This window comes from Polistes fuscatus, unplaced genomic scaffold (genome assembly GCF_010416935.1).
Source record: "Polistes fuscatus isolate 324 unplaced genomic scaffold, CU_Pfus_HIC Scaffold24, whole genome shotgun sequence".
NCBI classification, from domain to species: domain Eukaryota; kingdom Metazoa; phylum Arthropoda; class Insecta; order Hymenoptera; family Vespidae; genus Polistes; species Polistes fuscatus.
The window spans coordinates 418,578-444,615 of NW_025113101.1; the positions used below are offsets into that span (position 1 = coordinate 418,578).

Genomic DNA, 26,038 nt, shown 5'->3' on the forward strand with positions numbered 1-26,038 from the left:
TTAACTTTTATTTAATTAATATTTTTATTTTTTAATAATCTTACGATATTTTTAAAACATCAAATTCAATAGTTACAAACCAAAGCAACGTTTTCTTTTCTAAATATTTGATTAAGATGAATATTAAGATGAATTTACGTATGTGTGTTAAATATTAAACCGACAAACCTATTATCGGTGCATATTTATATGACTATCATTTTAATTTCATTACGTTTCTCAAGTAAGAATCCTTTTCAGGAGTGGAAGCAAGACCTGCTGAGGTTTTATTACCTCCATTTGCTGATGGAACAACGGTCAACGAATTAGATTGCATTTTGTGCTGTCGATTACTTTGGAAACCTGTAACAACGCCATGTGGGCACACGTATTGTTGGATGTGTCTTGACAGGTGTTTGGATTATTCCTCGGCTTGTCCCTTGTGTGTCACATCCTTAGCCGATGTAAGTTTTCAAATAAACGTTTGATTTTCAAAATTGTTAACGTGTGGTTAACGTAAACTTAGAAAAGAAAGGATTATAAAATGTAATCGATTAAATATATTAAATCGTATCTTCTCGTGGTTTGCTTGTTAGTCACGAACCGTTACTCATGGGCAATGTTTTTGTTATTTTGTATTTTTTTTCAAAGATTAAAGGAAGAGTACTCGCTCGGTCGGTTTATTTTAACGACGATTATTGCAACTTAAGAAATAATACGGGAATGCTTTCTAACGTTGAACGATACCTCGTAGATCTTTAACGATCGTTATTCGTGGTCGTTGCGGTCACCGTTATAAGCTTCCGCGTTTTCAGAATTATTACCAATTGTCTGTATCCAACGGTATATTATCGGGTTAATGACGAACAAAATTTATTCGGTAAGAAGCAACGACGAGTGATGGTTGCCACTAAAACGAACTATAACCGATTATTTTGCGGTATCTACGAAATGTCTTCTTCATCTTCCTTTATTCTATCCACACAATTATTCATTTGATTTATTACGTAATCTGAAAGGTGAGACGAGTTTCTGAGAAATCGGTTATTAAATGAATATGAAATTGTTGAATTTTTGCGTGTGACTCAATAAGTGAGCCTAAATATGGCAATAAATTGAACTATCAATTTATATTTGTTTTCTTTTTTCAGTACCTAGCGAGTAGTCAAAAAACGGTAACGGATTTCATCGAAAAGGCTTTGAAGATTGTTGCACCGAACGAATACGCCGCCAGAGCTGCGAGTCATCGACTCGAGTTGGTTCAAGGTCTCGGTCTTCTGGACAGCGAACAAATCGCAGTATTTATTTGCACCACTGCATTTCCATGCGTCGCGTGTCCGTTGTTCGTCTACGAGCCTAGATATCGATTGATGGTTAGAAGGTGCGTCGAAAGTGGGGTCAAACAATTTGGTATAGCTGCGTGTCTCAACAAAGAATCGAGTGGTGCTAAAAGGTAAGCTGATACATTCTTTAATATATTATTATTTAATAATCAAAATGATTCGATGATCATTTTATTTCTGCAGGTACGCGGAATATGGTACGATACTTGAAATAAGGGATCGCGTTTTATTGAAGGATGGTTGCAGTATACTAAGTACGTTGGGAAGAAGAAGGTTCCGTGTTTTATCCGGTGGTGAAAGGGACGGATACGACACGGCTCACGTTGAATTTCTACGGGACACAGTAGTACAAGGAAATCAATTATTGAATCTCTTGGAATTGCACGATAAGGTATGCGCGAAAAGTCAATTTACGCTAATAGAATATTTGGATTGGTATTTCGATGATAGAGTCTATAAGAATTCGTAAATTAGATTAGGAGAATACCGATTACTGATCTTACAGACAAATAAAAAAAAGCTTGGTGTCTTCGTCGCAGGTACGAGCGAAAGGTAGAAGATGGTGGAACACCGTCCCCTCTTATCAACAATCGGAAATTCAACGAGTTTTTGGTCGTATGCCCGACACGGAAGAAGATTGGCCGAGATTACCCGACGGTCCCTCCTGGACCTGGTGGTTGTTAGCCATTTTACCGCTTGGACCTCAACTTCAAGTTGGTATATTGGGTACTACTAGTTTGGAGAAAAGATTGAGAGCCATAGAGAAGACTTTGGATCACATGGAACAGAGGCAACTCACTGTTGCGCCAGCACCGTCCGAAGAAACAACGACCTCGTCGAGTATTTGCAGAGACAGACGGGCCATAACGGAAAGGACGGTTTCACTTTTTCAACAATCCTAGAAATTATTGTCTCTATACATGTCGTCCTTTTTCTCTTATTCCTTCAAATACTTTTCATAATTAACTAACCAACATCTACCGTTTCGCGTTAAAAAACGTGAACGAAAGGATTACGATAGATTATCGCGATTTTCGATAATCGATTTTCGTCTACGGATACATTTAACATATTCCAGGTATTTCGAATATCTCGAATCACTTCTCTATCTACCTACCTTCCTTCCTTCCTTCCTTCCTATTCCTCTCGCGTCCTTTTAATCAAGTATTTTTGCTCGAGTGCCTAGCTCCATAATTTCGGCACTCAAACTCTCGATCGGATGCCTTATCGATCAATCCAAATTCGATTTCGCTACACACATCAGCGACATATCCGATATCAAGAAAATAAATTAACAAATATTGTTAGCTAGATCGTTTGAATTTCGATAAGGTAAACCGATTTTGGTTTTCGCTATTGCAATACGCAAATCTGTTCTTCCAAAATATTATAATTAAAATTTATAATAATAGTATATATATACTATAGTATATAATATGGTATATAATATATATACTATAGTATAGTATATAATATAGTATATATATAATACTAATATAATATACTATAGTATATAATACAGTATATAATATATATACTATAGTATAGTATATATATATAATACTAATATATATATATATACGAGACAATACACACAAATACACTTACGCGAAAACATACACGTATAACACACGTTAACACATTTATGTGTAAACCTAAGCGTGCGCGGCTGATAATGTTTGCCAACGAAGAGCTGATAATAATGTGAGGTTTTTTCTTAACGTGTCGGATAAATGTTTCAAGCTTTTAAGATCGTTTCAAGTTTGATACACGAACGATCGATCGATCAACAAACACTTTGACCAAAAAGTTACATACTTTGATTTGTGCTGGTGTGAGTACGTGTGTAACTTATTATATTTTAACTTACTGCTGCTCTCTTCTTTCTTGCTATACTTTATCCTATTTCTACTTATTGTCATTTAAACACTTATAAGTGTTATAGGAAATAATATATAATAAGTCTCTCTCTCTCTCTCTCTATCTCAGCTCTTCAAATAATCGGTCGCTATCGTTGCTCTAACTTTATTCATAATTCCGGCAATAATTTTTCGTCCTCTCGCCGGATGATGAAATCTCCAAAATGAATGTCGTTTGTGTCTCTTTTGTCGTTCCTCCTTTCTCTACTTAACACACGACGCGAGGAGGATTTTTTTTTTTAAATAGAAGAAGAAAAAAGAAAGAAAAAAAAAATAGAAAAAGAAGAAAACAAAAACAAAAAAAAAAATCAGAAAGAAGGAAAGAAAGAAAGAAAGAAAGAAAAAACGGCACGAAAACTCGACTTTTTATACCACTATAAAGTTAATTCCGTCATCCATAAGACTTCTCTCGACCACGTTAGCGTATAGTAATTTATTTTCATGTTACTTTTTAATAATCATCGATTAATAGAGGTAGTAGAAAGTCCTAAACGAGCTAGAAACGTCATATCAATTCATGCAATCAAGTATTTACAGGAAGAATAGATACGTTTTTTCATTAAGAAAAAAAAACCACAAAAAGAAAAAAAAGAAAGAAAGAAAGAAAGAAAGAAAGAAAAGGAAATTCTATTACGATGATAAAACGCTACGATTAAAAAAAAGGGAAAAAAATAATAATAATAAAAAGAAAAAAGGAAAAAAGAAAAAGAAAAAAAAAACACACACACACGAAAAAAAAAGAAAAAGAAGTGTTTTTTAACTTCTATGGATCGTTTGAATAAATATATAATTATATTATGAGGGAAAAATTTCTATCGTGTTAGCACCAAAAAAAAAAGTACGTCGATAATTTTTTTTTCCTTATCGACGATCGAAAAAATAATCGTCCGCGAATTCGCACTATCCGATATTTTTCCTATCGAAAAAAAAGTATGATATATAAAAACGTATGAAAGAAAATTAACAAAAAAAAAAAGAGAAAAAAAAGAAAGAAAAAGCAAAGAAAGAAATTAATTAAATTTTTTCCATCCTTTTTATAATCATTACGGATTATTATTATATAATTCTTTTTCTTCTTAATATAATAATTATTATATTATTATTATTACTATTATTATTACTATTATTATTATTATTATTATTATTATTATTATTATTATTATTACTATTATTATTATTATTATTATTATTATTATTATTATTATAATAACGTAGATACACGTACGTACGTATATTTATTACGTACGCGAATGTAAACGGAAACGTAAAGTTTATAGCTGTTTTCGCGACGATTTGAACATTTTCAAATTATTACCTACTTTAGATTTATACTCTATTCTCTAAACTTTTACGAAGTTGTGAATCATGCATTGTGATATTATTCTATAGCCTAACTTGTATATTATTAATTACTAAAGCAACATTACAAATATTATGTAATGCTAAGCGACTTTCCATTTTTACTTCAACATTTCTATATTTATCTTCATCTCTTCATATTGAAACATTGTAATAAAATATTATGAAATCTAAGATTAATATGTCTTTACACAAATTTCACCATGTCAAATTAATATTTTCAATTTATTATTATTATTATTATTTATTATTTATTATTATTTATTATATAAGTAAATATGTGTAAATACGTGTCGAATTACATGAAAATCTTGAAAACGTGTCATAGTTCGTTTTAAAAAAAATAACATCGGTTTCATTTCTTTTCATTCGTTTACGATTGGCCATTGTTTAATCGTCGTCCAATTGAAATCGTTCGATAGATCGTTCCTTCCTGAATGAAAAAAAAAAAAAAAAAAAAACGATTTTCAATATTTTCGCGTAGTAGATAAAAGAAATCAAACGAGAGAGAAGATTTGATCAAGATCGATGTAGAAACCTCGAGAACACGGGATTAAACGAGTATGATTGGTAAGATTGAATACTTGGAAAAATATTCGGTGGCACCACCACCTAGCAGAGACTACTATGGCCTTAAAATTCTTCAAGACGAGGTTTATTATAGACGATCATATTCGAGGATTAAGTTCATTCGTGTAATAACCTCTTTTTCTCTTCCTTTTTTTTTTTTTTCTTATTTCTTTCTTTTAGGTGATACTTTACGTTTGGAAAATATCTCACGGACCACACAAGACACCGATTTCTCGTACCATCAAGTTTATTGAATTCGATCAAGACAAAACTTTGCAGGACGTCATTAGTCGACTTTTCGGTATGATTTCAATTCGTATTTAATACGTTCGTCGGTATTATTCCTTTGGGGCCCCATCATTTATATATTATTATGGGTAACTTTATTTTAGTTTCATAATTGAAATTATTTAGTAATATAATAATATAATTAATTATTAATAAGTAGTTAATATTAAATTAATTTACTTTTGTTTAATTTAATTATTTTTATTTTCTTTATATATAAAAATATAATTAATTATTAATAAATATATTTAATTCTTTTGGGGCCCCATCGTTTATATATTATATTGTTAATTATATATTATTATATTTATTTATTTATTTATAGATTATTATGGGTAACGTTATTTTAGTTTCATAATTGAAATTATTTAATAATATTATAATATAATTAATTATTTAATAATATAATTAAGTATTAATAAATAATTAATATTTAATTAATTAACTTTTATTTTAATTTAATTATTTTTATTTTTTTTTTAAATAAAATTTTAGATTTGGGCCTAACGGTAATCCGACGAACGCATTAAAATCGGGGTCTTACGTTGTTAAATCAAAATAACATTTTCATTGAAAGCAAAAAATTGAATAATTGTTCTTTATTAAATATAATATTTGTATAATTTTTGTCTTTTCTTTTTATAACTATATATAGGCGAGCACTTTGTTAATTACGTTGAAAATCTAGCCGAAGGTAAAGGGAATACACTTTTGACGTTGCCACGATCTTCGATAAGAAAAATCGTTGAATTTCTTAAGTTCACTGATATCGTCAATTTATCTTCCTTATCGCGTATTGCAAACGTGGTAAGTGATGATAATGATGATTATGATGATGATCATCTAAATGAAAATGATCGATGAATGATTCATTTTTTTTTTTTTTTTATAACGATCAGGTATTTAACGATAATTTCATTTGGGAAGCTTTATACAAAAGGCACAAGAGGTCCGATATTAGCCAAAAGGAAAAACAATACGCCATGGCTTATGGTTGGAAACAAACTTTCAAAGAAAAGCAAATGCCATTTTCTATGGAATTACGCAAAGTATTTAATTGTATCTTTTATTATGAGTTTAAATAAATATTTCATTTGATTTGAAATAAATATTTGTCTCGTATAGATACCAGGATCAACGATTAAAAATGAACATTTGAAAATGCAACATGGATTGTCCAGATCCATGAGTAGTGGTGGACCATTAAAAACTGTGCCCAAAGTATCGAGTTTGTCTGTGAACAATGAAATCGTTAGACCTTTGCAAATTACTCAGAAAAATGCTCAGACTAATTTGACGAAATCTTTTAAGAATAATAACTCGAACGATGATACAATTAAAACGATTCGAAACGACGAGAAAATACAAAATGTTAACGTTAAAAAGATCAATAAAAGTAAAACGAATAAAGCAACGAGTAACGCGAAGAAAGATAAATCGTGTGTACGAAAAATGGAATGTTCGAAGAAGCACGAAAACGTTCGCGAATCATTTTCCGATTCTATGACGATCGCTGCCGCGCGACAAAATTCTTCGACGATCAAAAAACGTAATCAAAAATCAGTCGTAACTAATGCGAAAAATATCAATGGGAATTTAAATGTCACGGATAAGGATAAATTCGGTGACACGAGAAAGAACGTGATTAATAAAAATAAATCGAACAATGGAATTTCTTCTATTGGTCAACAACAACAACAACAACAACAACGACCAATTAAAAACAAATCTTTATCGAAGAGTAATAAAACGAAGACGAAAAAATTCATCGAAAATAATTCGACGATATTAACCACCGATAATAAATCATTCTTGAATGAATCTAAGATCATGAAGAATGAAAATTTCGAATTGGCTTATCTGATAGAGGAAAGTTTGAAGAGAATTCGTAGTCCTAGGACAGTTTTTGATTACGATTATAGTTATCTCGAGGACGCGAAAACTTTAGCCGATTCAACGACAAATAATGAACAAACTTGTAAAACCAAAGATACTATGAAAGATTTGAAACGTGATTTAACCAATAAGAAACTCGATCGTTTGTCGGAAAATTCTGATTCCATGACTACTCTGTCGAACAATTCAATTATCGAAAATATCAAATTCAATGAATCTGATCGTTCGACGAATAAAATTCCAATGAAAGAAAGTAACATTAGCTTGGATTCGAAAATTGTTGATCGAAACGAAATGTTAGAACGCGTTAGCACTAATTTTCATGAAAATTCGTCTAAAACGAGTCCTAAAATAATGGATGAAACTGACACGAAATATCGTATTCCTAAAGGAGCTTTAAATAGTGTCGACATAATGAAATCTTTGAGGTCGAGTAATCCAATGATTAGATCAACCGCTGTGTCCGGGAAAAATTTGCCTACGACTGCCACAAACCGATTTGCCTTGAGAAAGAATTTCAATGAATTGCGGAAGGATCGTATAATGCAAGACAATTAAATAAAGGATAGGAGGGGGAGGAGACGAGTATCCAATTGGACGATAAGCGAGTATGATATATGATAGTACAACTCGTACTGTGAGACAAATTATAAAACAAAAAAAATTCCAGATATTTGCATAAATATGATAAATTATCATTCGATGTTAATTATCGTGATATCATTCCGATGATTAATTATTATGATCGCACAATTTCATGATATGTAATTTAAATATTATAATTTGACGGTTAGACACGCGTCGTATTTTTTACATGGTCGCTATTTTTTGAAAATAAACTTTAGCATTTAACACGATTAGAGTAAAGTGTTTTCAAAAATTCATTTTCTTTTCTATTCGTTATCGTTTCTTTTACATATCTTTTTTGCTCTGATTTATATATATATTAAATATATCGATCTTAGAGAACATTTTTTATATTATATGTTACTTACAAATATATTATTCTATTAGGTATATATATAATACAATTATATATAATTTTATAATTATATATAATTATATAAAATAATTATATAATTTTAATTATATATAATTTTAATATATATTTTAATACATTTCTCCCCTTAACTATTTACGTTAAAATAGCAAGAGAATATATGTATTTTTATATGTATACTTTTTTTCGTTTTCTTTACAATGATTTCATTTTTATACATTTTCGCAAATTGAAACGACGACGAATACTCGACGTTAATCATTACGTCGATTATTATTAACAAGTTTTTTAATCAAACGATACGAATATTGACGATTTAAATCGAGTTTAAAACCCTCATCGCGAAAAACTTTATTGTCTTTATTAAGCCTGACACACACACTACTATAATATTAGTGCATTTATTATGCCGTTCGGAAAAAAAAAACAAAAAAAAAAGCCAAATAAATAAGTATTATTTCAAATGCATAGAATTTATACGCGTATCAATGCGTGGTGTGAAGCATATAGTCAAGATAATAAAAAATATCATTTGTGCATTATTATAATAAATTGCGTTACTGTTAAAAAGAGGAAAAAAGTTTAATATTTGCTCTAATTGATTTTCAACGTTAACGTAATCGCACTTTTTCTACGATTAATTTAGGAACACACGTTTCATTTCTTAATCACCGTTTTATAATAATACATAATATTAATCTCGAATACTTTGATGAAATCACAACCATATTTTTTTGTTTTGTTTAAACCATTATACAACACGAACAATTGACAATTTCTATCACTGTATTCGATATTAAGATATTACCTTGCTTCCCCTTCTTATAGATTAATTTTTCATTTTTTAATTGACGATATCGCGATTTTGCAGTAAAATATTTCATACCCATTCGTTTATACAATACTTTCTCTCTCTTTCTCGTTAATTTAAATAATTATTAGATAAATCAAAATGGATAATAAGATTGAAACGAAACTACCGCCATGGTTCGGTCTCGTTATACATCCTTTCTATATTATCGCGTAACATTTTTTCTTGATCTGCAATCAAAAAGAACAAATATATAATATAATTTATATAGTAAGTTATGATACTACAACTCAGTTACAACTAAATTATTATATAACCTATATATATATTATTATATATAATAATTAATATTAATAATTATATATAATATATATATATATATAATAATAAATAATAAAAAAAATATAAATAAATAATAAAAAATTAATATAATAATAAAATAATAAAAAAAATATAAAAAAAAAATAAAATAATTTAATTATATATAAAATATTTAATTAAAATTATTTAAAAAGATATTATTTAAGCCCCTTTTCGTTATAGTACACTTTCCCTTTTATATAATAATAATAATAAAATATAATAATTAATATATTAAATTAAAATTAATTAATATATTAAATTAAAATATAATAATATAATAATTAATAATGAAAGGGTTACACAAAATAAATAAAACAATAATACTATAAATATACCATATAATAAATATATAATAAATAATATACTATAAATAATGTATATAATAAATTATATACATTAATAAGATATACCTTTTGTTAAATTTGCAATGACGCATTGTTTTCTCAGAAACTCCAAGCAAAGGGCACGTGATAGACCAAAGGCGTGCATGTTACAGGTAAAAGTACTAAAAATATGTCATAAGATATAACCATAGATAATTTTTTATAATATATAATTGACTTTCGATACGTACCCTAATTGTCCAAAGACTATATTAGCTTGAAATCTTCTGTCTTCGGCAGCGATTGCTTCCTGATCGAGAGATTTAGGTCTGGGTGGTACTGGCCTTGATGCTCTTTCGCATTGCACTGCATCGAAAAATGCAGCGGTCCAAAACCTCATTGAAGACCAGATTGGTTGTACGCGTAAATGCGTGTAAAGATATTCTCGATAGGGTTCCAAACCTGGTACCTCGACTAATTACAAATAAAACAATGATTTATTTATCTTACATGATTAATCTATTAAATATTGAGTTTACATAAATGAAGTTAGGAAAAAGAACATGAAATCAAGATTATTACAGATGATTCATAAGAATTATATATAATAATAATATTATAATATTATTATATATAATATTATAATATTAATTAAATTAATAATTATAATATTAATTAAATTTATTAATTATTTTTTAATTATTTATTAATTATATTATTTATTAATTAAATTATATTATAATATTAATTACATTAAATATTATAATATTATTATATATAATATTATAATATAAATATTTATAATTATAATAATTATATATAATAATTAATAATAAGAACATGAAATCAAGATTTATTACAGATAATTCAAATAGAATTTGTGTAAACGATAATATAATAAAATTTAACGAACGATAACAATGAAGAATTTATAAAGTAATTAAAAAGATGGTCATTTTTCATTCGATTCAAAAATATACTGTATGAAATTTAGATACATTGAGAGAGATAATTTATTACTCAAACAACACACGTGCAGCTTATTAAGATCCTCTTGTATCAGATAAGCACTAAGAGGACTGCCAATGCAAATCAAGTTTTTTAAATCATCTAAATAAAACAGGTACACTTGGAGTTATGAAATAAATGACGAATATCATTCGCAAATAATATAAAAAAAAATGGAATCATGAGAATTCCGAAGAACATCCAGAAATTACTTGAATATTTAAAATCGTACGAGAAGATAAAACAAACTAGTGATAAAGGTGAAACATTTTTAAGAATCTTCACGGTCTTATTTTTATTTACGAGTAAATACTTACCCTCGTGATAAAAAGTAAAACACATGTTCATAAGACTTTTAGCCGGTGCAAAATCGTCGGCCTCGTGACATTCGAAAAGTGCTACTGCGAAATGTTGAGCTAGGGAATAAAAAGAAGCCTCCGAGACACAAGCGCGTGCTCTTCTCGCATTGACCACTCTGGAAAACCATATTCTACCAGATTCCGTCTGCAAAAAGTAATGTTTTTTATTTTCCCAATTCAAAATTATATTATTTGATTAAATAATATAATTATTATTTTAATTAATTTTATTATTATATTATTAATTATATTATTATATTTATTATAAATAATTATATTATTATTAATTTATTATTATATTATTATTATATTATTAATATTTTAATTAATTATAATTTTTATTTTAATTTTAATTTTTTTTTTTTTAATTATATTATTTGATTAAAATAATATAATTTTTAATCTAAATAAAAATTTCATTCAGATTATCGCGTAATCATTTATTATACTTAACGTACAAGAACCATTTGACCAAAATTAGCTTTTTGTTCTTGATCTATATTATTCGGTGCTTCGAAAAGCATTGGGACAAAAGACTTCATAAAATCGGCAGCTGCCTCTTCGGATTGGCTGTCAGCCGATAAACTGGATGCCCAGGATTGAACGGAACCGGAAGAACCTGAAACCAAAATTTAGTCAATAATCGTTAATAAACAAAACAAAAAAGCAAAATTATACGTCATAATTGAAAATAAGTAATTTCTTGATATAATCAACCTGATCTTTGCCAAAATCTGCGTCCATCCATGTTGGAATCTAAACTGGTGCTGGGACCATAACCATCTTGATCGCTGGTCGAATCACTGCTACAAGGCATATCTGAAAATAATATTCTATTAACCGTCATCCTTATTCTAATTACAATCAATCCTTACGATTACAATCTAACGCGTGTTTACAAATACACTTTGAAAGCAATTTACATGTCTAATCGTGTCGTGAATTCGAACACGTCTCAATTATTTCCAATGAAAGAGAAAAGCGGATTCCACGATGAAACGGCAAAACGAGAACACACGACTTCTATTGGGTTGAACTAACGAAATGACAAACAAAATAAAACAAATGTTCAGACGGTGTGTGCTGCTGTACTAGTACACGTAATCATTATTAACTAACTAAATGTGCACTCTTTATTTATTTCTAAATTGTTATTTTTAACATCACAACCACTACATGTATGTATGTGTGTGTGTGTGTGTGTGTGTGTGTATCGTTTAATTATTTTTTAACAAAAAATTTCCTCGACTAGTTTCTACCAACCAGCTTGACCTTACTGATTAGTTTATAATTACGTAATTGGGTTGTTAGATTGTATATTTTCGAGTATAATAATTCATTAGTATAAAGATTATTCGAAACGTTGAATTATTTTCCTGGTATTACGAGTTATTTATGTTTCTTGTTTTCCCTCAATCCTTTCTTAAAAGGGAAACGTTTGTTTTTTCTTCTTTTTTTCTTTTTTTCGAGAAAGCATCAGACGAGTACACAAAAATACGAAGGGAAATAGTCGAGTGCTGAGAAAAGCACATATAGTATATATATAAAAGCAGGAGAGTAACAATGTGTTAGACTCTTTTGATTGAAGAAACATGAAATATCGGGAAAGTGGAAAAGGGGGAAGCTTTACTGTCTCACTAATTACACCTACGGTAAACGTTCACAAAGATATACGCGTTGATGATGTTCCACGTTACGTTAAACCTGGCGTGGCGTTACACAAAAATATGTGACACACTAACGTCTATTTACCTAACCGAAAAATGACCGTCTGATAGCGAGTCGGGGCCCTTGCTTTATTCAAAAAGGAAAGAAAAAATATCATATCAAATTTATTATTATTATTTATTTATTATTATTATTATTAACCCTTTGCACTCGAGACAATTTCGGCCAAATTAAGTAGACATTTTACGGGTACTTTAAAAACATTTATAAATAAACAATAGAAATAATAGAAATAATAAAAAAAAAAATAATAAAAGTATAATAAAAGAAATAAGTTTATTATTTATTTCATACGACATTATTTTAAAGTAAATTAATTCAATGTAAGTTTAAAAAAAAAAATTTAAAAAAAAAAAAAAATTAATATAAAAAGAAATAATAAAATATCATCAGTTTATTCGTTTATATGTCGAAATAAACAAAATTTGATAAATACTACACTCTGTAATTAGTTTTGGTTGAGTTGACACTCAAGTTGAAATCAACCGGGCGCCGTATCGGCGCCACTCGAGTGCAATTGGGTTAATTTTCTTCGAAGATTAAACAATATTCAAGAATTCATTGGTTTTATTGTAACTGATGTATTCTTACCTGCTTTGTAATTTAATTTTTCGTAAGGATCAGGTCCGGTAGCTTTAATATCCTTTTCCTGAAGTGGTTCTATACTCTCCTGACTATCTCTATCAGGACTGTTGTCCTCGTACTCATTAGATTTTGCTTCCTGTCTCTTGTGCGAGCTAGATCTAGACGATGCTATCTCCTCGTACGTCATTCCACGTGGATACTTCCTCGAAATTCTCGACAAACTGGCACTACCTTGTCGTTCCAATTTATGCCTAGCCATTGCTTCGTAATCCTCGTACGATAAACCAGCACCGAATCTAAAAATCAACGGTTACGATAATTTCATAAATACATTTGTCATCTTTGGATAAACGTTAGTTCGTTGATTTCAATTTCAAATTCAAAATTGATTCGATTAAACGTACGTGTAATTTTTTTTTTATGTTTTAGTTGACACGAACGAGTTACCCCCCAATTGCCAATTTAAACTCGTATTGTTTGACACGTATTCAAATATTTAAAAATAAAAAAACGTTCGTTCATTGATTTCAATTTCAAATTCAAAATTGATTCGATTAAACGTACATGTAATTTTTTTTTTTTATGTTTTAGTTGACACCAACGAGTTACCCCCCAATTGCCAGTTTAAACTCGTATTATTTGACACGAGTGTTTCAGATGACAGGTTAAAATATTTAAAAAAAAAAAAAACGTTAGTTCGTTCGTTCGTTCGTTGATTTCAATTTCAAATTCAAACTTGATTCGATTAAACGTACGTGTAATTTTTTTTTTATGTTTTAGTTGACACGAACGAGTTACCTCCCAATTGCTAGTTTAAACTCGTATTATTTGACACGAGTGTTTTGAGATGACAGGTTAAAATATTTAAAAATAAAAAAAACGTTCGTTCATTCATTGATTTCAATTTCAAATTCAAACTTGATTCGATTAAACGTACATGTAATTGTTTTTTTTTACGTTTTAGTTGACACGAACGAGTTACCCCCCAATTGCCAGTTTAAACTCGTATTATTTGACACGAGTGTTCCAGAAGACAGGTTAAAATATTAAAAAAAAATAAAAAAAAAGAGAAATAAATAAAAAATACCTTGGAAGTCTTAATTTTCTTCGCGCCAAGTGTTCCACTTCTTTCACTGGCGTAGGACCTTGAGGAGGGGGCGACGAAGGAGTCGAGGACGGTGTCGTCAATTCGTTTTCTTCTAAACTATTACTCAAAGCTGATCCTATTCTATTTCCTAAACCTTGAAGATATTCTCCGCTACCACCTAAAGCGGATCTGACGGTTCTCAAGGCTCCTCGTGTTCGACCAATTAACGAGCCCCCCCCTGCCGACGATGGCAACGCCGTCGTAACATCCACCATATCCCCCTTAATGGAAAATTATTCTAATTAATTTATTTTTTCTAACTATTTTACACAGATCTTTTTATAATTAATTTATTAATAATATAATTAATTATTTATATAATTATATTATATATTATATATATTATTATATATTATAATTATTATTTTAATATAATTAATTATTAACGCGTGTCAGAAAATAATCAAATTATTCGACTAAGTGTCGTAAGAAAGTTGTGACGGGTTAAAAATTCATTCTCGTCGTTATTTTAACATCATTTCATTTTCAAATGTATTCAAGCAAAAATCATGTTATCCATTACTGAATTTATGTAAATCGTTGCATATGGGTCATCTTAACATGTTTAACTACAGATTACTTAAACGTATTTCAAACTTACGCATATCCGTAGATAAATAATAAATAAGATTTTATAATTAATTAATTCTTATCGCGTGCCAGAAAAAAAATCAAATTATTCGACTAAGTGTCGTAGGAAAGTTGGGACGGGTTTAAAATTCATTCGCGTCGTTATTTTAACATCATTTCATTTTTAAATGTATTCAAGTAAAAATCATGTTATCCAGTACGGAGTTTATGTAAATCGTTGCATATGGGTCATCTTAACATGTTTAACTACAGATTACTTAAACGTATTTCAAACTTACGCATATCCGTAGATAAATAATAAATAATTTAATTATTTATTATATTAATAATATAATATATATACAATTAATAATATAATATATATATATATATATAAATAAATATATAATATTATAATATATATAAATAAATATAAATAATATAATAAATAAATATTAATGATATAATAATATAATTCGTCGCATTTCTTTTTAAATAAAAAATCTTGAAAAAACCATTCGATGGTAAATTAGACAAATTAATTTGTCATACATTTGTTATAATACGAAAGTGCATGAAATATTGCACAAGACTAATGGATGTCGAATATCGATCGAATTATCAATAAACTAAGCTCATTAAATATCGTATCGGGTAGAGGAGTGGGGAGGAGGGGGAGGGGGTGGTTATCGCGAAACGCATTTGTTCAAACTACCTTCCAACGGTGGTCAATTTCAAACGTATCTATTTCGAGTTTTATCTATACAACAATATACACACACGCTATTATTTATATTATTCGAATAATTGTTAATTAACACGCGCGTAATAATTTCAATCGAATTAACAAATATACACATTTATACATTATACTTCTATAATCGTGAAGTATCGTATTAAGAGATAAAATTAATGATTGAATTAATTAAATCAACTTTAACTAGATTTAAACTGAATAATTTCATTCTGAAATTTTAATCATTACGGATATCCTTTCGAGATAAATTTTCTATTTATGGATCTTATGGTTTTAAAAAAAATCAAATCAAAGTAAGATACTACGTTTTAATATTTAATAATGAATCGTTTATAATTTAAAAATCGGTATGTTAATAGAAAAAAAATAATAGAAAGATAGAAATGAGAAGGAACATAAAATTACGCTAACGGATAAATACTTCTTTAGATTATTGATTTTACCTGCATTCATATATCGTACACTTGCGAATACGATAAGAAGGTTAAATTAACGTAACACTCGTTACCGAGAATGATGCAAAATGTTCGGATTAATGTAATAGAAACATATGCCCATCTATCACGAGAGAAATATCGACGACAATCAAAAAATAAAGAAACGTGTGCGTCTATTTTCCTTTATCCTAGATGATAATAATTTATCGTGCACGATGATAACGTTAATATTACTACATTTTCAAACACGATGTCCTTGAAATATTATCATTCATCGTGCATATATATGAAACAATAATCATGCAAAATAAAATAATTATCTTTGATTGATTATCCTTAACAAAAAAAAATATAATTAATGATTTTTAGAAAATAAAAAAACAATATATTATTATTCGTTAAATAAAATAACAAACATGTACTCCAACGATAATACGTGTTTATTTAATTTGAATTGATTATTGTCGGAATGCATTGCTAACAGAGATGATTAATTAAAAAATGAACAATAATCGCATAAATATATAGCCGGTAAAGAAAAATAAAGTACATTGACGTGTACACGTAAGATTGAATGTAAGTAAACGTATCGTGAACAGAAATAGTAAAGTAAGTAACCGCAATGCAGTTTTATCTATGTATATCACATTCTTTTTTTTTTCTTTTTTTTTTTTTTTCATCATCATCATGCGGGTACTCGTAAAATCAATTTCATCTTTATTATACTTCTTTTTTCTTTTTTCTTTTCCTTCTCTACCCCGTAAATTATTCTAATTTCGTATGCAACTATTGACCTCTATTCGAAACAATTGTTTCGCCTAACGCAATCGAAAATTTATTCGAAATAATTTTTCGAGTTATCTATATAACGAATAAAATACTGTTGTATTGTTGTTAACGTATGTGTAATATATAAAAAAAAAATAATTAAATATATACGTACCCTTTTTTTTGAATTATTAATTAGACTTTCAACGTGGTAGCACAACTTGTCTCTTCTTCAAACTTTGTTGAAATTATTATTGATCGAACAAGATTCGATTACATCGTTCGAATTTCATTGAAATAAAAGACGCACCAAGGGTTGATACTTCAATTAATTTATGCAAATATTTTAGCGTAAATCTTGTACGTGTTTTTAAAACTGCACGATGCGACAAACAATAATTATTTGCGCAGAACAGTAATAATACATTTAATTTAATCGTTTGAACTAGCTGTTACTTTTCTTTTCCTTCTTCTTTTTTCTTTTTCTTTTTTTTTTCAAACACATATGAACGATCTGAAAAAAGTCAAATCTTTCGAACAGATAGAATTAGGTATAGTTGGTTTGCACCACGCAACGCGTTGCAGCTGCTTACGTTTCTTTCAATGATACTTGCTTGCTTGCTTGCGTTATAACTTCCCACATGTGATCCGATTAAAGAATGCGCATGCGTTTCTTGCGATCAATAACACAATCATCTTCTTTTACCGACGTGTATAGAAAAAGAAATACTAGTGACATCTAGTAGAAAATTGAGGATTTTGTTTAAAATTTCTGATACTCGGAAGATAATAAAAACATCCAATGGATTATTAAAACCGCAAAAAAGTTGGCATAGAACGGCAACAATAGAAAAAAATGAATAAGTACTCTTAATTGCTCACTAATTGCTCAATCAAAATCCATAGTCCGACAGTCGGTAATAGTAGATTTCTAATTTATTTTACTCTACGTCGGTAATTCTTTATATTAAGGTTACTGACGGATAATATTATTAAAGTAGAAACTGCTGTCAACGACGGTCAATATTTTAAAAATAGGAACCTACTATTACCGACGGTAGATATTTACCGTTACCGACGGTGGATAAGATAAAGGTAGAGCACTACTATTACCGATATCGCCTTAGCCGGCCTGCCACTATAGTGGCTTTTGCGATTATTTTTTCCAGGTCGATGGGCCACTATAGTGGCTTACTCGAGTAGCTTACTTTATCACTGTTTTTAATGAAATAATCGTCTTTATAATCACTCATATTTAAGTGAAATATTAAAGTTTAAATGTGTACAATATATTTTTAAGAAAAATTGTAATTTAATCATTAAGGAATCTTTACGTATAAAACATACGAACTTTTTTTTATATACGGTTGATAATTTAAAAAGTGTGTGTATGAGCTCCAACGCACAACTCAATTTTTTTGTGCTATTGTTAACACACAACAATGGATTAAAAAGAATGTTCTACGTATTTTTAGTTTATTTTTTATAAATCAATTTTTACGAATAAAAGTAATATAACAATTATCGAATGAGAGATCATACGAAGAAGAAATATTCTTGAAAATAAAATTTCGAGTATGTTAGTTAACATGTAACAATTCAGAAAAACAACAAATGTTCGAGTCATTAATCATAAATAAATGTTTTTTTCCTAATAACTATGACGTCAAGAGAAGATTATAGTTAAAGGTTTACGTCACTTAAATTATCCTCAATTATACAGGATCTTGAATAGCGAGATCAAATTTGATTGTTAATTGTCGACGTTGAATTTAATTTGTCGAGGATATGACGACTGATTTCCAAGATTGAAGATATACATGATGAGAATAAGTTCTATATCTGCAAACAAAAATACATAGTTTGAAATAAGTTGAAATCTATTTCAGGATGAGAATGAATAGTTTAAAAATCAAATTGAACGGATGTTAAATTACCTCGCAGCGTGGTAAGCGTCAACTTCGACGTAGGTGGTATTGTAAAGGGTCATGTGGTCTTTCAAGTTAACAAGAATGTTTCTAACGGGAGACAAACTCATAACTAGACCTACAGTCTCTCCAGGAAGTTCTCGAACAATAACTAATGCTTCGCAATTATAACAATAACTCGTGTAAAGCTTAAGTGCTTTAACTCTCAATGCACCATCCTTGAGAACAGGAAATGCGCTTCGCAATTTAGTCAAAGATCGATACATCTTATAAAGGGTCGATTGAGTGCTGTTCTTCTGACTTTCCAAATTAACCCTTTTGTAATTATCGTGAACAGGAAGCCAGGTGCGATTAGCATTGCTAAATCCTATCAATCACGATCAATTTGATAAATTGCACATTTATGTAATATCTTTAAGAAAAGAGATAAAATCGTGATTAGATTATTTAAGATTAGCATTGATATTACTTACCCCCATTTTTACTTTTGTCCCATTGAAAAGGTGTACGATTTGGATCGCGAGATTGACTCTGGTATTTGTCCTTTCCTGCATTGCAAGCTTGTGGATCCTTCGTGTCTTCCCAGGATATGTCCCTTTTATCTACCATTCCAATTTCTTCACCGTAATAAGTTACAGCAACACCAGGCAACATCATTATTAACATATTCATTTGCATAGCCCTATTTGGGAAACGTGACGCGACTCGACTATTATCGTGATTCCCCATCTATGAATAAAATCATTTTATTACTAGATAATTCGTAACGTAATCGTTTAAATATCATAACAGGATATATCATCTTACCACCCAATTGGCTACTCCGTTCTTTGGAGTATGTTCCATCCATTCTTCGATAATTCTTTTAAATTCGGTAGCACTCGACGTGTGATTAACATCAGTGATCAATTTGAAATTAAAAGGAACATGAACACCATATTCATAATATTTCGTAGTATTTTTTATATTAGTATAAGCTTCGGTCATCAATATCTAAAATCATATTTAAGAATATACGTGATTAAAAAATTGAAAATCATTTCTAACGCGTAAACCAAACCTTTTCATCCACGTTAGTGCTGTTTGCATAATCATCGAGAACTTTTCTCCAGCTTTTTACTAAATCGTAAGTTCTTGGATCGTCTTTGGTATAAATGTGATTTAAATAAGCGTAATCACGTGTGGTAGTATTCGGAATAAAACTTCTAGGTTCATCGAGGAGATCATCACGTTCGAATATATGGGGAATCGAGTCCACTCGAAAACCATCTATACCTTTACGAAGCCAAAATCGTATGACTTCCTAGAAATAAAGCGTAAAAAAAAGAATGATGAGACCTGTTAAATAGAAAAAACTGCAATTGTTTTAATGAATTCATTTAACTTACTTCCATCTCGGCTCGCACTTGGGGGTTGCCGTAATTCAAATCTGGTTGTCTGTACTCGAACTGATGGAAGTACCATTCCTTGAAGGTTTTATTATACGTCCATGCAGGACCACTGAAAACACTGATCCAATTGTTAGGTGGAGTTACACCATCGTCTTTTCGTCCTTTTTTCCAAATATAATAATCCTTGTATTTTGGATCCCCCGCAAGAGCCTTTTGGAACCATTCGTGCTTATCCGACGTATGATTTGGCACGAGATCGAGAATTAACTATGAAATACAAGCAAATTATATGCGTGAAAGTATTTATACTAGAAATTGAATTTGAAGAGTCTATAACAATATTAAAAAAGATAAAAGAGATACAAAAATCGTTTTACCCTTAATCCAAGTTGTCTGGATTTATCTATCAATGCCTCGAAATCTTGCATCGTACCATAATCTGGATGTATTGTTTTGAAATCTGATATGTCGTAACCAAAATCTATCATTGGACTCGCATAAATGGGTGACAGCCATATTCCGTCAACCCCAGCGTCGAAAAGATGTTCCAATTTCGAAGTAATACCTGTTTAGTTGGCAAACACCATGATGTTTGGTGAATGAAATTGATTGAAGTTTTTTAGAAAAAAATTTGTAATTAATTTTTACCATTCAAATCACCGATTCCATCATCGTTGGAATCCATAAAACTTCGTGGATAAATTTGATAGAACACTGCATTCTTCCACCATCCTATATTTTTGATCTCCCCATTGACGAGACTTGTTGCGAACAACAATGAACAAAAGCATACAATCCGAAACATGTTTTGCAACTGCGATGAAATACCGGAAAAGAACTTTCATATAAATGTACTTCTGATATATTAAAGTTTCTGATAAGTTATCGGTTCTCAATAACTTAACGCAATCAAAACCATCTAATAATATTTTTTAAATAATAAACCGTACTTTCATTTCTTTTTTTTTAGAAAATTATTGTTAACAATAATTTAATTAATAATTTAATAATATTTTATTAATAATTATATTTATTAATATAATTAATAATATTTAAATATTATATTTATTATTATAATAAATAATAAATAATATTTAATTAATAATTTAATTATATATATTAATTAATTATTAATTTAATACATTTTTTAAATAGTTTAAATTTATAGTGCTGAATTACTTTAAAATATTATTTCTTAAAATTCATTTTTCAGAATTATATAAATTAGAAAATACTTAGCTTTCATTTAAAAATATTTCTTTTGAAGAATAATTGTTGTTATTTTTAAAAGAAGTTTTTTAAAAAACATATTTTGAAGTAACTCTAACATCACATGTAAATTTATACGAAGCATTATATGTACAAGGTTTCATTTATTGTATTAAATTATACATTAAACATATAACAGGATTTATTAAATAATTCTATCACAGGAATAATAATATTTGAAAGAAGCTAGAGTTTCATACGTGTTTGCAAAATGAATATTACAACCTTTTTCACTGCTTCAAAGTCCAAAACATGCACGTTTATTACACACACCTACTATTTCATTTCAATTTATTTATCGTTCTGTGTACGAGCAAAAAAAATATTAAAGTACTCCAAGAGATTTTATCGATAAAAAATAAGAGAAATAAATATTGATACGATAAAACACAATAGGAGAGTAGATAATTATCAGCAATAAGATAGAATTTTTCTTTGTATTCGCTTGATAGTCGAGTTACTTTTTATTTATATTTGTAGTTTTCCTATTATTACAAATTTTTAAGGAAGATCATTCGTACTTCATTTCGTCAAGATCCAATAAAAAAATGTTGCATATAAAACATCCAATACTGTGATTATAAAATTTAATTACTAGAAGATAAGACCATTCCTTCCCAAGGTGCAAGATATACGAAATTGTGAGATTTTTTAGATCTGCGAATGAAAAAATAAGATCTCAAATGAGTTCAATTGTTACGATGAAGTAACTAAAGGTTTAACAGAAATTAATAACCTAAATAAAATAGTATGATTACTTATTTAAATACCTTTTAGTATGATAAGCATCGATTTCAAGGTAGGTATTGTTATAAAGGGTCATAACATCCTTCAAATGAACACGAGTCGTTATAACTGGAGAGAAACTCATTAACAGAGTCATTGATTCTCCAGGAACTTCTCGTGTAACAGCTAATACTTCGCAATTGTAACAATATTCCGTGTAAAGCTTCAAAACTTGAACTTTCAATGAACCTTTCCGAAGTGCACGCGATGTTTTACGCAATTTAATCAAATTTTGATACATCTTATAAGTGGTAGCTTGTTGACTGTTTTTCTGACTTTTCAAATTTAAACTTTTGTAATTATCATGAACAGGAAGCCACGTTTTATTAGCTGTGCTGAATCCTGTCAATCAATTCGATAATTAATACTTTGTAATATCTTAAAGATATGACAGTGATATTTAAAATTCTTACCCGCGTTTTTGCTGTCGTCCCATTGAAAAGGTGTGCGTTCTGGGTCACGAGATGCATTCAGGTACTTGTCCTTTCCTGTATTACAAGCTTGTGGATCCTGAGTGTCTTCCCAGGATATGTTCCTTTTGTCTACCATTCCAATTTCTTCACCGTAATAAGTTACAGCAACACCAGGTAAAATCATTGTCAACATATTCATTTGCATACCCCTATCTGGGAAACGCGACTCGAGACGACTGTTATCGTGATTTCCCAACTAGAAATAAAATACTTTCATTACGAAATGATTTGTTACATTACATCATGAAAATATGGTGGTCAACTTACCACCCAATTGGCAATTCCACCCTTTGGGATACTTGACATCCACCCATCGATAATTCTCTTAAAATCAGCCGCTTTTGAGTTACGATTGATATCAGAGATGAAGTAAAAATTGAATGGAATTTGTGCACCGTAATCGTAATATTTCGTAGTATTTTTTAAATTGGTATAAGCTTCGGTCATCACAATCTGAAATCATGCGTTGGAGTAATATGATTTAAATAATTGAAAGATTTAATAAATAATAAAATTGTTATATATATATTTTATATATTTTTATTATTATTAAAAATTTAATAATAAAATATAAATAATTTTCATAAATTTAAATAATCGAAAGATTTTTTTTATTAGTAAAACTTCATACCTTTTCATCCACGTTATTGGCATCGGCATAATCGTCGAGAACTTTTCTCCAACTTCGTACCATGTCATAGTTTCGTGGATCGTCTTTGGTATAAATGTGATCTAAATAACCATAATCACGTGTGGTAGTATTCGGTATAAAGCTTCTAGGTTCATCGCGAAAATCATCTCGTTCGAATAGATGAGGAATGGCATCCACTCGGAAACCATCCACACCTTTACGAAGCCAAAATATAAGGATTTCCTAAAAATAGAAAATATAAATAAAGAAAAATGAATTGATATTACGTTTTCAATTGGAAATACAATTTTTGTATTAATTCATTTAACTTACTTCCATCTCCTTTCGCACATCAGGATTGTTAAAGTTTAATTCTGGTTGCCTGTATTCGAACTGATGGAAATACCATTCCTTCAAAGTTTCATTATACGTCCACGCAGAACCACTGAAAACGCTGATCCAATTGTTGGGTGGCGTTACACCGTCGTTGTTTCGTCCTTTTTTCCAAAAGTAATAATCCTTGTATTTTTTCTCACCAGCGAGAGCCTTTTGGAACCACTCGTGTTTATCCGACGTATGATTTGGTACGAAATCAAGAATTACCTTTGAAAGATAAACGAATTATCGTGATAGTATATCTATAAAATAAATTTAGAAGAACTTATACGACAATATTAAAAAGAAGAAACAAAGAAATTGTCTTACTCTTAATCCAAGTTTCTTCGATTTTTCGATCAGTGCATCGAAATCTTGCATGGTACCATAATCTGGATGTATTGCTTTGAAATCCGATACGTCGTAACCAAAATCTACCATTGGGCTAGCAAAAATAGGTGAAAGCCATATTCCTTCGATACCAGCGTCAACGAAATGTTCCAATTTCGAAGTAATACCTGTTTAATTGGCAAACACCATGATGATTGAATGAAAAAAATGTGATTGAAGTTGTTCAGAAAAAATCATTAATTAATTCTTACCATTCAAATCACCGATTCCATCGCCATTGGAATCCATAAAACTTCGTGGATAGATTTGATAGAATACTGCATTCTGCCACCATACTTTATTTTTGATCTCAGCATTAACGAGACCCGTTGCTAGCAACAAGGCACAAAAGCAGACCACGCGGAACATGTTTTGCAACTGTCATGAACTACCGAAGATGGTCTTCCATATAAATATCCTCCTAAAATGTTGAAGTTTCTGATAAGCTATCGACTATCAATAACTTAGAGCTATCAAAATGATCTGATAATTTTTTAAGCAATACAGCCCAAATTTTAACAAAATATTATTTCTAACGCCAACTTTCATTCGTTTCAAATATTACATTATTTTCTTAAATAGAAAAACTATTAATCACTTAAACCTACAATAATAATTATTTTATATTCTAATGGAAGTAAAAATGAAACAGATTTTTATAATATTTTTCGTTTGATCAGAGACAACGTATCAAACCTTGATTAAAATAATCTTTATTAGATTACGTAACAATACGTATTTATTATGACACGTTTATCTTTGGAATGATGATTAAATACAAGTACCCTACTTTATGGATTAATCGATCATAGTTATAAACGTGAAATTTGTGAAGAAAAGATTTAAAAAGATAGCCATTGTCTTTTACTAATCAAATTGATTTTGTATACAAAATGCAGGAATATGGTAATATATTTATTGTTTATTCTAACAAATTATACATTTTACATTAAATATATTGCAACATTTATTAAATAATTCTATCACACGATTGATAAATATATTCATACGTGTATACTAAATAAATTTTACAACTTGTTCCGCTGCTTCACAATTCAAAGCTACTATTTCATTTCAATTTATTTATCGTTCCGTACGAGCAAAAGAAATATTGAAGTACTCCAAGAGATTTTATCGATAAAGAATAAGAGAAATAAATATTGATACGATAAAACACAATAGGAGAGTAGATAATTATCAGCAATAAGATTGAATTTGTCTTTTTATTCGCTGGATAGTCGAGTTACTTTTTATTTATATTTGTATTTTTCCTATTATTACAAATTTTTAAGGAAGATCATTCGTACTTCATTTCGTCAAGATCCAATAAAAACATGTTGCATATAAAACATCCAATACTGTGATTATAAAATTTAATTGCTAGAAGATACGATCATTGCTTCCCAAGGTGCAAGGTATGCAACATTGCGAGAATTTTTAAATCTGCAAATGAAAAAATAAGTTCAATTGTTACGATGCAGTAACTAAAGGTTTAACAGAAATTAATAACCTAAATAAAATAGTATGATTACTCATTTAAATACCTTTTAGTATGATATGCATCGATCTCAACGTAGGTATTGTT

The 26,038-nt window shown here is 29.2% G+C and overlaps 5 protein-coding genes across 6 annotated transcripts in view; 2 read left to right on the forward strand and 3 right to left on the reverse strand.

The window, feature by feature from the left end:
* The window catches only part of LOC122518264 (LON peptidase N-terminal domain and RING finger protein 3), a 29,673-nt gene extending 27,064 nt beyond the window's left edge, over positions 1-2,609 (forward strand). The window contains exons 6-9 of the mRNA XM_043637084.1: positions 241-443; positions 1,131-1,432; positions 1,506-1,713; positions 1,862-2,609. Of these exons, the coding sequence (XP_043493019.1) occupies positions 241-443; positions 1,131-1,432; positions 1,506-1,713; positions 1,862-2,224 (1,076 nt within the window). The 3' untranslated portion in view covers positions 2,225-2,609. The remainder of the gene's footprint in view (positions 1-240; positions 444-1,130; positions 1,433-1,505; positions 1,714-1,861) is intronic.
* A 2,247-nt stretch (positions 2,610-4,856) lies between these two features.
* Positions 4,857-8,211, forward strand: LOC122518423 (putative uncharacterized protein DDB_G0293878). The gene is made up of 5 exons (XM_043637362.1): positions 4,857-5,253; positions 5,351-5,471; positions 6,114-6,265; positions 6,358-6,507; positions 6,584-8,211. The coding sequence occupies exons 1-5, from the start codon at positions 5,164-5,166 to the stop codon at positions 7,910-7,912; spliced, it is 1,842 nt and encodes a 613-aa protein (XP_043493297.1). The 5' UTR covers positions 4,857-5,163; the 3' UTR covers positions 7,913-8,211.
* Positions 8,212-8,548: 337 nt separating this feature from the next.
* On the reverse strand, positions 8,549-17,889 carry LOC122518336 (uncharacterized protein KIAA0513). Of its 2 annotated transcripts, XM_043637211.1 has the most exons (10): positions 17,386-17,889; positions 14,619-14,899; positions 13,538-13,827; positions 12,971-13,012; positions 11,936-12,037; positions 11,677-11,837; positions 11,177-11,363; positions 10,103-10,325; positions 9,939-10,033; positions 8,549-9,395 (listed from the first exon to the last, which is right to left on the reverse strand). In XM_043637211.1, exons 2-10 carry the CDS (start codon positions 14,891-14,893, stop codon positions 9,331-9,333), a joined length of 1,440 nt encoding a protein of 479 aa, XP_043493146.1. In that variant the 5' UTR covers positions 14,894-14,899; positions 17,386-17,889; the 3' UTR covers positions 8,549-9,330. The 2 variants fall into 2 exon arrangements, with proteins under 2 accessions (XP_043493146.1, XP_043493147.1); XM_043637212.1 differs by lacking the exon at positions 12,971-13,012.
* An 873-nt stretch (positions 17,890-18,762) lies between these two features.
* LOC122518397 (maltase 1-like) lies at positions 18,763-21,393 on the reverse strand. The gene is made up of 8 exons (XM_043637308.1): positions 21,178-21,393; positions 20,907-21,094; positions 20,527-20,796; positions 20,199-20,441; positions 19,946-20,131; positions 19,612-19,867; positions 19,148-19,505; positions 18,763-19,052 (listed from the first exon to the last, which is right to left on the reverse strand). Exons 1-8 carry the CDS (start codon positions 21,332-21,334, stop codon positions 18,983-18,985), a joined length of 1,728 nt encoding a protein of 575 aa, XP_043493243.1. The 5' UTR covers positions 21,335-21,393; the 3' UTR covers positions 18,763-18,982.
* A 724-nt stretch (positions 21,394-22,117) lies between these two features.
* LOC122518396 (maltase 1-like) lies at positions 22,118-25,848 on the reverse strand. Its single transcript, XM_043637307.1, has 9 exons — positions 25,761-25,848; positions 24,666-24,874; positions 24,394-24,581; positions 24,022-24,291; positions 23,689-23,931; positions 23,325-23,510; positions 22,998-23,253; positions 22,569-22,926; positions 22,118-22,455 (listed from the first exon to the last, which is right to left on the reverse strand). The coding sequence occupies exons 2-9, from the start codon at positions 24,820-24,822 to the stop codon at positions 22,386-22,388; spliced, it is 1,728 nt and encodes a 575-aa protein (XP_043493242.1). The 5' UTR covers positions 24,823-24,874; positions 25,761-25,848; the 3' UTR covers positions 22,118-22,385.
* Between the last annotated feature and the right edge of the window lie 190 nt (positions 25,849-26,038).

What these genes read in the sequence shown, in the direction of transcription:
- LOC122518423 (XM_043637362.1), top strand. Translation starts at nt 5,164, where the DNA reads ATGATTGGTAAGATTGAATACTTGGAAAAATATTCGGTGGCACCACCA. An exon ending in TTAAAATTCTTCAAGACGAG is followed by an intron (nt 5,254 to 5,350) that starts GTTTATTATAGA and finishes TCTTTCTTTTAG; the next exon opens with GTGATACTTTACGTTTGGAA. An exon ending in TATCGCGTATTGCAAACGTG is followed by an intron (nt 6,266 to 6,357) that starts GTAAGTGATGAT and finishes TATAACGATCAG; the next exon opens with GTATTTAACGATAATTTCAT.
- LOC122518336 (XM_043637211.1), bottom strand. Translation starts at nt 14,893, where the DNA reads ATGGTGGATGTTACGACGGCGTTGCCATCGTCGGCAGGGGGGGGCTCG. An exon ending in ATTTTGGTCAAATGGTTCTT is followed by an intron (nt 11,364 to 11,676) that starts GTACGTTAAGTA and finishes TACTTTTTGCAG; the next exon opens with ACGGAATCTGGTAGAATATG. An exon ending in TTTTACTTTTTATCACGAGG is followed by an intron (nt 10,326 to 11,176) that starts GTAAGTATTTAC and finishes ATTTGTAATTAG; the next exon opens with TCGAGGTACCAGGTTTGGAA.
- LOC122518397 (XM_043637308.1), bottom strand. Translation starts at nt 21,334, where the DNA reads ATGTTTCGGATTGTATGCTTTTGTTCATTGTTGTTCGCAACAAGTCTC. An exon ending in AAGTGCGAGCCGAGATGGAA is followed by an intron (nt 20,442 to 20,526) that starts GTAAGTTAAATG and finishes CTTTATTTCTAG; the next exon opens with GAAGTCATACGATTTTGGCT. An exon ending in GACGCTTACCACGCTGCGAG is followed by an intron (nt 19,053 to 19,147) that starts GTAATTTAACAT and finishes TTTTGTTTGCAG; the next exon opens with ATATAGAACTTATTCTCATC.
- LOC122518396 (XM_043637307.1), bottom strand. Translation starts at nt 24,822, where the DNA reads ATGTTCCGCGTGGTCTGCTTTTGTGCCTTGTTGCTAGCAACGGGTCTC. An exon ending in ATGTGCGAAAGGAGATGGAA is followed by an intron (nt 23,932 to 24,021) that starts GTAAGTTAAATG and finishes TTCTATTTTTAG; the next exon opens with GAAATCCTTATATTTTGGCT. An exon ending in GTGGAATTGCCAATTGGGTG is followed by an intron (nt 23,254 to 23,324) that starts GTAAGTTGACCA and finishes TTTTATTTCTAG; the next exon opens with TTGGGAAATCACGATAACAG.